General features: G+C 39.0%; 1 protein-coding gene and 1 pseudogene across 1 annotated transcript in view; one reads left to right on the top strand and one right to left on the bottom strand.

Moving 5' to 3' along the window:
- Positions 1 to 13,761, bottom strand: part of LEO1 (LEO1 component of Paf1/RNA polymerase II complex) — a 50,597-nt gene extending 36,836 nt beyond the window's left edge. The window contains exon 1 of the mRNA XM_077127906.1: positions 13,654 to 13,761. Coding sequence (XP_076984021.1) covers positions 13,654 to 13,711 — 58 coding nt within the window. The 5' untranslated portion in view covers positions 13,712 to 13,761. The remainder of the gene's footprint in view (positions 1 to 13,653) is intronic.
- LOC143656640 (U6 spliceosomal RNA) lies at positions 3,168 to 3,267 on the top strand (annotated as a pseudogene).
- Positions 13,762 to 14,265: the final 504 nt, after the last annotated feature.

Consider the following 14,265-nt stretch of genomic DNA (forward strand, 5'->3'; position numbering starts at 1 on the left):
AAAAACCTGACCAAACCAGTTAGAATCAACTTTCACAGCATTCTAGAAACTAAAGTTACCAAGTTGCCACAACCAGCAAACACACTTAATTGAGAACTAATCAGGCTTATTATAAAGGGTCCTAGACTGTAAGCTCTTATAACAGTCACATACATGCAGGAGGTGTAACTGTTATTTCTAAATTCTGAGATACTGAGCTGTTTTTTACAACATGGTCTTTCTCAGAAACTTCAGGTATTTATGTGACACCTGAGACTTAGAGTCAGAACTCTGAACCTATGAAACTCAGCAGTATTCCATACAGGAACTGTTTAAAAAGTTGAAAAAGTGATCAGACATCAAGTAGAGATATACATGAAGCTGATATGGATAGGACTAAGGTATATCAGAAGACTGGGTTAAAGGGTGATGTTGCCCATATTTTAGAACTTCAACTTCTGTGTGAGACTAAACAGAGAGATGTTTTTCTGGGGCAAAATTCATATTATGGGTAGTGCATTTCCTAATTTAACCTGTATGGTCAGTTTAGTTGAACACCATAAGTACATGGAACCTTGAATAGGGCAAGAGATTTTGTTAGTTTGTCCAGCTTAGTGTGAGGCCCCAATAAATCCCAAAGTGATTTGGACAGTGAAGAAAGAAGTATTTGTCAAGTCCCCTTGGGGGAATGAGGAGACAGGAAGAAATATTCAACTTCCCCATTTGGAGAATTTCTAATAATCTCACAAGCAGTGGAGACAACCAAATGAATAGGCTGGGCCCTCAATCTTGGGATTTGCCCCTATGAAACTTGTTCCTGCAAAGGATAGGCTAAGCCTACTTAACATTAGGCCTAAGAGTCGCCCCCAGAGAACCTCTTTTGTTGCTCAGATGTGGCCTCTCTCTCTAAGCTGACACGGCAAGTAAACTCACTGTTCTCCCCTCTACATAGGACATGACTCCCAGGGGTGTAAATCTCCCTGACAACATGGACAGAAATACCGGGACAAGCCGGGACACAACATCAAAGGATTGAGAAAACTTTCTTGACCAAAATGGGGAAGAGAGAAATGAGACAAAATAAAGTGTCAGTGGCTGAGAGATTTCAAACAGAGTTCAGAGGTTATCTTGAATGTTATTTTTACACATTATATAGATATTCATTTTTAGTTTATGGTGTATTTGGAGTGGCTGAAACTGTAGAGCTGTGTTCCAGTAGCCTCATTTCTTGCAGATGACTGTATAATGAAAAGCTTTTACAATGTGACTGTATGATTGTGAAAACCTTGTGTCTGATGCTCCTTTTATCTAGGGTATGGACAGATAAGTAAAAAAATGGATAAACAAATAAGAGGGGTGACAAAGGTTAATATAAATTGGGTAGATGGAAATATTAGTGGTCAATGGAGGGGCAAGGGGTATGATATGCATGAGTGTTTCTTTTTTATTTCTTTTTCTGGAATGATGCAAATGTTCAAAAAAAATGATCATGGTGATGAATACACAATTATGCAATGATACTGTGAGCCATTAATTGTATACCATGTATGGAATATTTGTATGTTAAGAATAGTTGTTAAGTTTCATTGGTTAAAAAAAAAAAAAAAAAGAACCAACCAGCCAGCTTGGGGGAATCAATAAGGACAACAGAATTTCATTTAAAACAAAAAAAAGATTTTTTAAAAAAATTATCCTAGTACCATCCACTGCTCCCCAACTCCGCAGTGCCTTGAAGATAACAGCCCATATTCTTGATGTAAGTACTGGTACCCAGGGAAAAGAAGAGATCTTATTCACAAAGAATTCTGATTAATTGTTTTGACCTGGAAAACTGGCTCAAAAGGCCTGCCTTTATTTCACCTAACGTAGAATTCTCCCCATGCTAAAGTTGCTACATGGAGTGGGGTTGGGGACGGGACATTGGGGGTTGGACATGTATTTGTCATAAACATTTACAGACAAATATATTAGATCATTGTTGCCCGGGACAATGGATAATGGCTGGGCAAATGTTCTATTGGAAAGCTTGGGAGGAAAGTCTGGGGAATGAGAAACTTTGGGGAAAAAGGGTCTTGAAAAGCTCTCACGTATTCTAGGGACTGAGAAAGCCACATGCATGCCTAGGTCAGTGCACATGCTCAGTAAACACCTGAGAAGGCCCTAAGTGCTCACCTCTGCCTTTCAGGCTCTGAGTAAACAGGAAGGGAAGGCTAAGGAAGGGATGCAACATGCCTGACTGTGTTGAAGGCATGCTCCAACACACTTACAGATCCAACCTGCAAAGACTGTGAGAATTCTTTGGTTCATTACATTTAAGGAAATCTGTGTCCAATCATTAGCCGGCCACTAAAGTAACAGAACAGAGACTTTAGTGGTCACACATGACAAAGAACAAGACTTTGCAAAATTAGTTCAAAAAAATCACTAACAAACAATTACTATACCAAGCAGCAACAACAAACCCCAGGAGAGGGAAGAACGTGATTTCCAAAAGGTGTCCCATTATAATATTCAAAATTCCCAGTTACCAACAAAAAAATCACAAGGCTTGTAAAGAAAGAAGATAGTATGGCCCATACAGAGGGGATAAAAGCAATTAATAGAAACTGTTCTTGAAGAACCCCAGACACTGGATTTACTAGACAAAAACTTCAGGCAGAAAAAAAAAGAATCAGCAAATTTGAAGACAGGTCAATTGATATTATACAGTCAGAGAAAAACAAAGAAAAAAAGAATGAAGAAAAAGGAACAGAGCCTAAGAGGCCTGTAGGATACCATCAAGTAAGCCAACATACACATAATGGGAGTTACAGAAGGAGAGTGGAAAGGAAAAAAAAAGGCCAGAAAAAATAAATGAAGAAGTAATGGACCAAAATTTCCAAATTAGTTGAAAGACAGGGATCTACACATCTAAGTGCTTGATAAACCCAAGCAGGGTAAACTCAAAAGATCCACACAAAGACACATTATAATAAATGGTTGAAAGCCACACAAGGTGAAAATCCTGAAAGCAGAAAGAGAAAAAAGACTTGTTAAATACATGGATCCTTAGTAAAATTAACAGGTGACTTCTCATCAGAAACCATGGAGGCCAGAAGGCAGTAGGATATAATCAAAGCACAGAAAAGAAAAAAAAAGTCAACCAAGATTTTCCATATCTACAAAATTATGCTTTAAAAGTGAAGGATATGCTTGATTTGGCAGCATTTATACTAAAATCGGAATAATAGAGAAAAGATAAGCATGTGAAAGGATGACACCTAAATTCATGAAGTGGGCCATATTTCTTTGCTTTAGATGTCTCTATTAACATTTATATAGTTGGATTTGTTGTTGCTTGCTGGCTTTGCTATTAATAGAGTAATTCGACCCATCTGCATAAAAGGGAGACACAGCAACAGTAATAGATAAGTGGACTTCATCAAACTTTAAAACTTGTGCATCAAAGATTCTTTATCGAGAAAGTGAAAATACATGGAAGAAAATTATTTGTAAATCATATATCTAAAAAGGGTATAGTACCTAGAATATATAATTAGTCTTAATATTCAACAGCAATAAGCCAAAAAATTTAAAAATTGGAAAAAGACTTGGACATTTTCTCCAAAGAAAATATTCAAATGGCCTATGAGCACATGAAAAGATGCTCAATATTATTAGTCATTAAGGCAGTGCAAATGAAAATTATGATGAAATATCATTTCACACCAACTAGGGTGACTGCAAATAAAAACAATGGAAAACAACAAGTGTTGGCAAGGATATAGAGAAATTGGAACCCTTGCACTGCTGGTGGGAACATAAAATGGTGCAGATGCTGTAGGAAAGTTTAGCAGTTCCTCAATAAGTTGAACCCACATATTATATAGCCCAGCAATTAGGTATGTACCCCAAAGAACTGAAAACAGTTATTTTGTGTTCAAACAAAAACTTTCACGTGAATTTTCAGAGCAGTACTATTCACAATAGCACAAAAGATGGAAACAATTGATATGTCCATCAATTGATAAATGGATAAACAAAATATAGTATATTCATACAATGGAATATTATTCGGTCATGAAAAGGAATGAAGTATTAATACATGCTACACTATGGGTGAATCCTGAAAACATTATGTTATATGAAAGAAGCCAGACACAAAAGGCCACACATTGTATGATTCCATTTACATGAACTGTTCAGAATAAGCAATCCATCAAGACAATAAGCACATTAGTGGTTGCCTAGGGCTTAAGGGAGGGGGAAATGGGGAATGACTGCTTAATGATACAGGGTTTTATTTTGGAGTGATTAAAACGTTCTAGAACAGCAGTGACTGTTGCACATCATTGCAAATGTACTAAATGTCACAGGATTGTACACTTTAAACTGGTTAAAATGGTAAATTTTATGTTAATTTTATCTCAATAAAAAAAGATCATATATAGATTCTATATTAGGTAATATAAAAATACTGATTATCAATACATTCCAAGCACTCATATACATTCCAAATATATGTCCCTTTCCCTTCTAGGCATACCATAAAACAAATTTTAATAATCTTTTATTATTAAAAAAACAGCACGATGTGCATTGTACAAAATCAGAAAATAGAGAGAAGCAAATAATAAAATTTAAAACACACGTACCTGCCACCCAGCAAACTACTATTAACACTGCAGTTCATTTCCTTCTGTACCTTCTTCCACCCGCACACATTTTTTCAAAATGAAATATACAGATAATTTGGGATAAATTTTAGATACATTCACATTTTGTACTGGATACAATTTAGATACATTTCATCAAAAATAAAATCCTACTTCTTTGTAAACTGCTCTTTTCAAACATTGCTATTCACTTCTCTATTTCAGTATATTTTACCTTCAACTAATACCCAGTTCATGCTTAAATTTTGTTAATTATCCCCCAAATGTCATTTATGGCTTTGAAACAGCACCCATCTAGAACCATGTACTGTATCTGGTTTTTACACTCCTTACACCTCTTTTAATCTAGCAGAGTCCATTTATCATGCCACTAACTTATTAAAACATAAACATAAACAAAAAGGATATGTGTGTGAAGAAGCAAGGGGTCACATGAGCCTAGTAATCATAAGCTTCTAATTAAAACTTTCAACTTAGAGAATTACAATATGGGAAAGTAACAGCCAGAATAAAACCTCACCCAATGACTTAACAGATTATGAAGTCATTTTTGTCTCAAGCACTTTGTTGTTACTTAGTCTAACTCATGTTATGCATACAGTGTTTGTGCTTTTCAAGATAACTTATGAACATTATTAATATCCAGGGTAGGTTGTACTGTTGTCCACATCTCTTCGCTCCCTTTTCTATCCAAGGATTATACAATCCTACACTTGCATGAGACTTTCAGAGTCTCTGCATTTCTTGACCCCACTGGCATGCTTGACAACGTGAACTGATTTGGCCAATGGAGTGTGTATGGTCATGATGCATGCCACATCTGAACAAAGCTGTAGATAAAAGCAAATGCATAAACACAATCAATGCAAACTAGGGTCTATAGTTAAGTAACACTGTAATATGCTTCCACTCAATGTAACAAAGGCAATGTGCCAAAGCTAAACATCAATAAGTGGGGGATATGAGGGAGGGGTATGGGATTCTTTGTGGAAGAAATGGAAATGTCCTCATAGAGAGTTGGGAGTGAAGGCATGGCCATGTGATTATACTTGGAACCACTGATTTTTTACTTAAGTCGGATTGTATGATCTGTGAATATAACTGTTTAAAAATGAACAGAGAGATACAAGTGATGAAGAAAATGTGGAGAGAGAGTTGTACCTATTCACTATTGGTAAGGAAGTAGAATGGTGCAGGCCCTCTGGAAGGCAATGTGATGGCTCCACAGAAGGCTAGGGGTGGGACTGCCATATGATCCTGCAACCCCGTAGTTACATGTATACTTGAAGGAACTAAGGGCAGGGGAATGAATGAACATTTGCACAGTGGTGCTTATGGCCGCAGTGTTACTGTTTTACAGTGGACAGAGGTGGCCTAGGGTACATGGATTGAGGAATAGAGCAGGAACTGTGGCATTTACATAAAAGGGACTACTAAGTGGCTGCAAGAAGGGATGAAGTTGTACAGCATGCAACTAGGCAAATGAAACTTGAGGACTATATGTTGAATGAAATAAGCCAGAAACAAAAAGACAAATATTACAACACCTCACTGAAATGGACTAACAATAATGTACAAACTCAGATCACTGAATTTGAGAGCATATGCTATCAGGTGAAGGCCAACAGTAAAGCTTCCTAGATTGTAAACTTTTAAACAGCAGTTAAATCTATTCCAGAGCTGCCACTGTTATTTATATTCTGAAATGCTGAGTTCTTTGTTTATAACCTGGTTGTTTCCCTTGGAATTTCAGGTAGTTGTGTGCTACCTGAGACTCAGAGTTAGAGTTCTGCAGCTATGAAAGTCAGCATTACTGACTTTATACATTGACGGCAATTAATTCAGTTAAAAATGCTGAAAAAGTGATCAGACTTCAATTAGAGATATGAATGAAGCTGATCTGGCTAAGAATAAAGTAAATTAGACTAAATGGTATAGGATGATACTGACTGTATTTTAAAATTCAACTTCTGTGTAAAACCAAAGGAAGAGATGTTTATTTGGTGCAAAACTTGTATTTTGGTAGCACACAATCTAATCTAACTTCCATGACTACATGGAACCTTGAACAGGGAATGAGATCTTGTTGGCCTGTACAGGTTGGTGTGATACCCCAATATACTCCCATTCTCTTAGGGTGCTCTTCAGCCTAGATCCCAGAATGAAAAGAAACATGGAGGACACACAGATTGTACTCTGGATCCTTATGTAATCTGAGAAATATGGTTTGTTGTAAACCAGTGACATCTGGAGAATGTAACTGCAGTAAAGCTAACTGATAAAATGCTGTAAAGTAAAATAAGTTCAAAAGCAGTAAGAGAATTTAATATGGGTAGCAACTTTAAATAGACAAGTACATGTTAAAGGCTTATGTAGTGTCTGGATTTAAAAATAAACAGATCTACAACCAACTAGTTTGAATACAGAAGAACATTTATGTGCAATATTCCTAAAATATGTTCCCCCAAATTATATCAACCTTTGAAGTAATAGAATTATAAGCAGACAAACCCTCATCACACAACTGAAGTGAAGAGAAAAGCAACTGGTATCTTGATATATGAAATAAACACACTGGGTCTAGGTAAGGATGCTACCTATTATTATGCCAAGAAACTCTTTAGGTATCATTATTTTCCACAACCCTCAAAGCACAGGGAGATAATGAAATATGTTCGGCATAAAAGGAATGGCCCTATCACATCCATGCTACCTTCAGGACCAACAGCAACCTTCAGGAATGGCACACCAGATTTGGAAGCAAACCCTAGAGAATCCTATTATCTAATGATAAGGTGGGAAAAAAAGCAGCAATAGACTTCTAAGAAGGCAAAACAATCTAGGAAGCAACCATCTCCACACATTACTTCCCCATACAATGACTTTGTAATGGAGGAGCTCCGGGAAGTTGGCAGAGTAGGACAGACAGTTCAACCCTGCTCCAAGAAATGCTAGAGAAGGGACAGGAGGGCGACTGAGATGGTGATTCCAGCAAGTGACCTGCAAGAATCTTCTGTACGACATAGGGCGGCCCTGGTTGCAAAAGCTGAGGAACTGAGAAGCAAAGAATCAGAGACATCCGGCTGGTACAAATAACCGGTAGCCCTAAGGAGTGCACAGACAGGGAGACGGCTACCATCACCAGTACAGCCCCCCGACCCGCAACTCACCCCACATCCCACGCACCTGAACCCCACCACCCGCCCCTATTCCCTGTACTCCAAGCACCCCGGCCCTGCCAACCCCTCACACGTACCCACCCCACAACCCACCCTAAATGTAGCCTAATCCACATCTCCAGCCCCAGTACAGTCTTGCCCCGCCCCTCCCCTACCAAGCCCTACCTCCCAGTCCCTGCCCCATACAGATGGTAACCAGTGCATAAAAGCTGCAGGCACTTACCTCCATACCCAGGCAACACCTGCCCCTAGCCTGCAGAGTCTCACAGCACCTACCCATCCCCTCCCCTGCACCCAGAGCTCTGTGCACAGGTATATCAGTTTATGGCACTCCCAGATCTGCACATATGTACGGAATTGAATTGAGAGTACAAAAACAGACCACCAAATCATAGTCAACTGATTTTTGATAAGGCCCCCAAATCCTCTGAACGGGGACAAAATAGTCTTTTCAATAATTGGAAATGGAAGAACTGGATATCAATAGCCAAGAGAATGAAAGAGGACCCCTATCTTACACCCTACACAAAAACTAACTCAAAGTGGATCAAACACCTAAATATAAGAACTAGCACCATAAACCTTCAAAAAGAAAATATAGGGAAACATCTTCAAGACCAAGTAATAGCTTCACAAACTTTACACTCAAAGCAAAAGCAACAAAAGAAAAAACAGATAAATGGGAACTCCTCAAAATCAAGTGCTACTGCACCTCAAAAGACTTTGACAAAAAGGTGAAGAGGCAGCCAACTCAATGGGAGAAAATATTTGGAACTCACACATCTGACAAAGGTCTGATTTCCTATATATACAAAGAAATCATACAACTCAACAACAAAAGAACAAACAATTCAATTATAAAATGGGTTAAAAAGATATGAATAGGCATTCTTCTGAAGAGCACAGACATATAGCTCAAGAGCACAAAAGAGATGCTCATTTTCACTGGCTATAAGGGAAATGCAGATCAAGATTACAATGAGATACTACCTCACACCTATAAGAATGGCTGCTATTAAGCAATCAGGAAACTATAAATGTTGGAGAGGATGTGGAGAAACTGGGACACTTACGCACTGCTGGTGGGAATGTATAATGGTGCAACCATTACAGAAGACTGTCTGGTGGTTCCTTAGGAAACTAAATATCAAGTTGCCCTATGACCCAGTAATAGCACTACTTGGTATATACCCAGAAGAACTGAAAGCAACGACAAAAATAGACATTTGCACACCGATGTTCATAACAGCGTTATTCACAATCGCCAAAAGATGGAAACAAACCAAATGCCCATCGACAGACGAGTGAATCAACAAAATGCAGAATATACATACAATGGAATATTATGCAACAGTAAGACAAAATAACATCCTGAACCACAGGACAAGATAGATGAGCCTTGAGGACATAATCCTAAGCGAAATTATCCAGACACAAAAGGACAGATACTGCATGATTCACTTTTATGACCAGCATAAAGGTATAGTCAGAGACTTGTACAGAATACAGGGGACTTAGAGACACATAGAACTTAGAGATGGGCGAACCGTTAGCTAATGAGATTGAACTCCAACGAAAGGAAATAGATAGGTGCGAAGGTGATTCTCTAGTGAGTCTAGATGTAATATTACCATATTGAAGATGAATAAGATTAAAAGGTGTTGTACAAACCTATGTGTCGCACTGACTCACACTAGAAATATGAATGAGTTCTTGTAAGAATTACTTCAAAGATATGATTCTTGTATAAAGAGTGTTTAAGTCCAGGGCACAGGGGAGAAACTGCTCTATGGCACACTACGTGCTATGTTCAAAAGGAAACCATCAGCACTATCACAGCAACAGCAGAGGTAAATAATGGGGTGAGGGACAAGACTTAAGAAGAGGTTTCAACTTCCTATTTAGTGAAGGTGTGCTTACTAGTTTTCTGTCTCTTGGGAACAATGAAATTATCTGAAAGTGAGAATGTTGAGGGACTGTGGACTTTGGGCCCTTGACATGATCCCCGAAGAATTCAGGTGGCTGAAGGATGCACTGACAGAGTAATAGAATGGCAAATGATGGTGTATACTTATGAATGAAGGCTATGCAGCTACAAAAAGGAACAATGTCATGAGGTATGCAACGATGTGAATGAACATGTGGGACATTTGGTAAGACAAAATAAGCCCAAAACAAAACACAACAGTACGGTCACCTTTAGAAAATGCCTATAAGGAAACAGGGGCCTAGATTATAAACTTTTAAAGCACATACATTAAGTCCAGAGTGGTGATTATTATTTCCGGATTCTGAGAGGCTGGTGTATATATATATAACCTGATATTTAGAGATAAGAACAAAGCTGAATAGGTTGGAGTTAAAGTAATTCAGAACATAGGAGGAAGGAGACAGTGTATATTTTAGAACCACACATACTCTTTGAGGCCAGTGGAAGAAAGGTTTATTTGATTTGGAACTGAAATTTTCTGTAGTGCATAATCTAATTCAACCTATCGGCATCGCTCATTTAAACAACTGAAACACAGGAAGCACAGAATAAGAAAGAGGTCCTTTAATCTTGTATGGATTATTGTAATGCCTGGAAACATCCTAGAATATATTAACCAGATAGTCAAAAAGTATTGGCAAAGTCCCCTGAGGAAGGGGAGAAAGACTATGGAACTATTAAACCTTACCATCAGGGTATCCCCTGATACTGTGTCAAATTTTAGGGATACTCAAATCAAAAGGCCAGGCCCTCAATCATGAGGCTTACTCTTGTGAAACTTACACAGGTAGCATAGAAGCTTAGACTACCTATAGGCATGCCTAAGAGTTACTTCTGGAGGACCTCTGTTGTTGCTCTGATGTGGCCTCAGTTTCTCTAAGCCCAACTCTGCAAATGAAATCACTGCCCTCCCCGCTACATGGGACATGACATCCAGGGGTGAAAGTCTCCCTGGCAATGTGGGAGAGGACTTCCAGGGATGAATCCAGACCTGGCACCGTGGGATCAACAATTACATCCCGACCAAATGGGGAAAAAGAAGTATAACTAATAAAGTATCAGTGGCAGAGAGGATTCAAATAGAGTTGTGAGGCTACTCTGGAGGTTACTCTTATACAAACTTCAGGTAGACCTTGCTATCTATCATAACCTACCAACCCCCAACGAGGACTATTGCAGCCAATCCTAAAGAACACCTAGGGCAATTTATAAGATTGCACAAGGGTTCCAGGCACTAGAGTAACTTGCCAGAAACTTACAACTTCCAGATGGGTTCCTGGTCCAGACAAGTCCTGAAACCTAGCCCAGCCTCTTCAGAACATCAGATAGTTTCATCTCCCTACTCTATCAGTGACAGATCCTTCCAGTATCAAAAATTTAGAATTACCATAGCCCAGTGAGAGGTATGGAAAGAGTAAAGGTGATGGTGGAATTATACATAGAAGACAGGATTTAACAAATGAATATGAATCCTGAATCATTAAATTGATACCTCTTTTAGTCTCCAGTATTTTAGAGCGGTGAGAAGTAAAAACCTAAAATTGTGAAACTGTAACCCATGTCAAAGTCTGAAATATGTTCTACAACTAATTGTGGTGCTGTGCTTGGAAATTTATAGCTTTTTTTGTATATATGTTATTGTTCACAAAAAAAAAAAAAAGAAGGGAAAAAAAGTCAATTGTGAGGCTAAAATAGTATTTAAGCCCTCTAGCATCCTATATTCTGGAGCAGCTAGAAGGAAAAATATGAGAGGATCATATGGTAGCCCATGACAAACTCTGGGATCTATCCTGTAACCATTTTTTGAAGAGTGCTTTGAAAACTATTGCTTTTTTATTTCTTTGCTTTGTATATATGTTATACTATACAATAAAAAAAGTTAAAAAAAAATCGGACTTAATTGCTCACCTGGAGGAACTTGAGAACAAACAGCAAACTAATTCCAAAGCAAAGAGAAGAACAGAAATAGCAAAGATTAAAGCAGAGTTCAATGAATGGAAGAACAAAAAAACAACAACAGAAAGAATCAATAAAACCAAAAGTTGGTTCGTTGAGAAAAATCAATAAAATTGATGGGCCACTAGCAAGATTGACAAAGAAAAAAAGGAGAGGATGCAAATAGACAAAATCAACAATGAGAAGGGATGTGTAACCACAGACCCTGAAGAAATAAAAAAAATCATAACAGGATCCTATGAACACTATACACCAACAAACTAGACAACTTAGATGAAATGGAAAAATTCCTGGAGACACATAAACAAGCTATACTGACTCAGGAAGAAATAGAAGATCTCAATAAACCAATCACAAGTAAAGAGATTCAATCAGTCATCAAAAACCTTCCTACAAAGAAAAACCCAGGGCTAGATGGCTTCACAGGGGAATTTTTTTTTTTTGAAAGGGAAATTTATTAAGTTGCAAAGTTACATTCTTTTTTAAAATTTTTTTATCTTTTTAAACATGACAATATACAAACACGAGCCCATATGATCATTCCATTCTTGGTATATAATCAATAACTCACAATCTCATCACATAGTTATATATTCATGAGAATGGTCATTTCTTAGAACATCTGCATCAATTCAGAAAAAAAAAATTCCTACATACTACATCCCTTACCCCTCCCTCTCACTGACTGCTAGTATTTCTACCTACCCAATATATTTAGACTTTGTTTCCCCTATTTCTTTTCTAAACTCTTTATCATTCCCTTTCATTGATCACTAGCATTTCAATCTACTAAATTTATTTTAACATTTGTCCCTCTTCTTATTCTCACAGGGGAATATTATTAAGTGTTCCAAAAAGAATTAACACCAATCCTGCTCAAACTTCACTACAATCTACAAGTTATGCAAAAACAGGAGTTGGAGAAAATGGAGGAGAAAAAAAACACATACACAACAATTCACTTTGCTAACAAAAAACAAAAAACAAACAAAAAAACAGAGACACCACCTTGAGCCAGGAGAGTTGCAAAGAATTCTGAATCTGGTCTCAGGCCCCTTCATATTTTAAACTCAAATATCCCTATGTGCCTGAAATGCACACTCCTATTCATATTTCCTATCATAGCATATCCCTATATGCCTGAAATGCTTACACAGCAAGCATTACCAATACTTCTATGCAGCATAAACACACATTCATTCATTTCATCAACAAATCCTTCATCCCTCCTCTCCAAACACAGATCCCGAACGCTCTTCAAATCTAACACCACGGACTCAAGAAATCTTGGAGTTTTTGCAAAGGCTTTCAGAGGACATACTCTTTCTCTAGTGCCTAAAGTCTATATGTAGCCCTGTCCCGGAATCCTTCCCAGACTTACCACACCCAGACATCTCACACTCCCCATCATGCCACTCTCCGATTTCATTTAAGAAGGCATTCTGATTCCCTCTGCAAATGTGCTCATCCCAATACCATATTCCTGAACACCTCACTTCCATTCACTGCCAAACAACCCTTACTCGGCGATGGCCTGTGCACGGCAGGGAAGGGCAGGACCGAGCAGGACGCCCAGGTTCCCCCCCCCCCAGAATTGAGCAAGTTCATTTACGCTCCTACCCCTGGCCCGAGCTCCCTTCGCTCCACATGTCCCCAGGTACCGCGCACTCCTACCCCTATAATCTCGAGGCGCAGACTCCCAAGTTTGTTCCTCCATCGCTGCCAGCCGTCGCTGGCTGGCACCGCCGGGAGTGCAGGGCGCGCTGAGGAAGACGTGGAGCAAGCGCCACCTCCAGCCCCCGGCGCCGGTGCATTCACAGACCCGGAGCCGGCGTTCGGCTCCCGTCACAGAAGCCTGGCCACACACCCCTCCTGCGGGCCGTGGAGCGCTCACCTTTACGCTCAGCATCGCTTTCGGCGTCGCTCCCGAAGAGATCCTCCATATCCGCCATTGCCGCGCTCTCCAGTCGCTGTCTCGGCTGGGGGCGGCTCCGCGCCTGTTTTTACGGCACGGAACCAACGAAACGCGACAGTGTCGCAAAGATCCGCTTAAAAAGTATCCTTTCTCTTGGAGATCTAGTTTTCGCGTGCTGCACGAATTTATCCCAGTTAATTCTTTTCCGACCACACGGTGGTCAAGCCCCGCCCTCTTGACAATATCTGTTCATATAAGACAGGATTCTAACCCGGGTGGAAGCGGCCACTTATCTTCCCATCCTCGTGAGGGACTCAGACCCTATTAAATCTTTGTTTCCTAGTAGTATGAGCTTTGAGGGTTGGAATTTAAGGAAGCATTCTTTGGTCTCCCTAGACTAGGGAGATTTAGGGGATTAGGGCAATAGCCAACCAATGACTCTAACTACTAGTAACTGTTTTATATGCATTCTTTTGTCTCCCTCTTTAAAAAACCCTTAAAAAGAAAAAAAGTTAAAAAAAAAAAAAAAAAGTAAGTAGATAGTGTTAAACATTTTAGCTGATGGAACTTGGTTAGCATGGCTTGGGGTGC

This window comes from Tamandua tetradactyla, chromosome 14 (assembly GCF_023851605.1).
Source record: "Tamandua tetradactyla isolate mTamTet1 chromosome 14, mTamTet1.pri, whole genome shotgun sequence".
Classification (NCBI taxonomy): domain Eukaryota; kingdom Metazoa; phylum Chordata; class Mammalia; order Pilosa; family Myrmecophagidae; genus Tamandua; species Tamandua tetradactyla.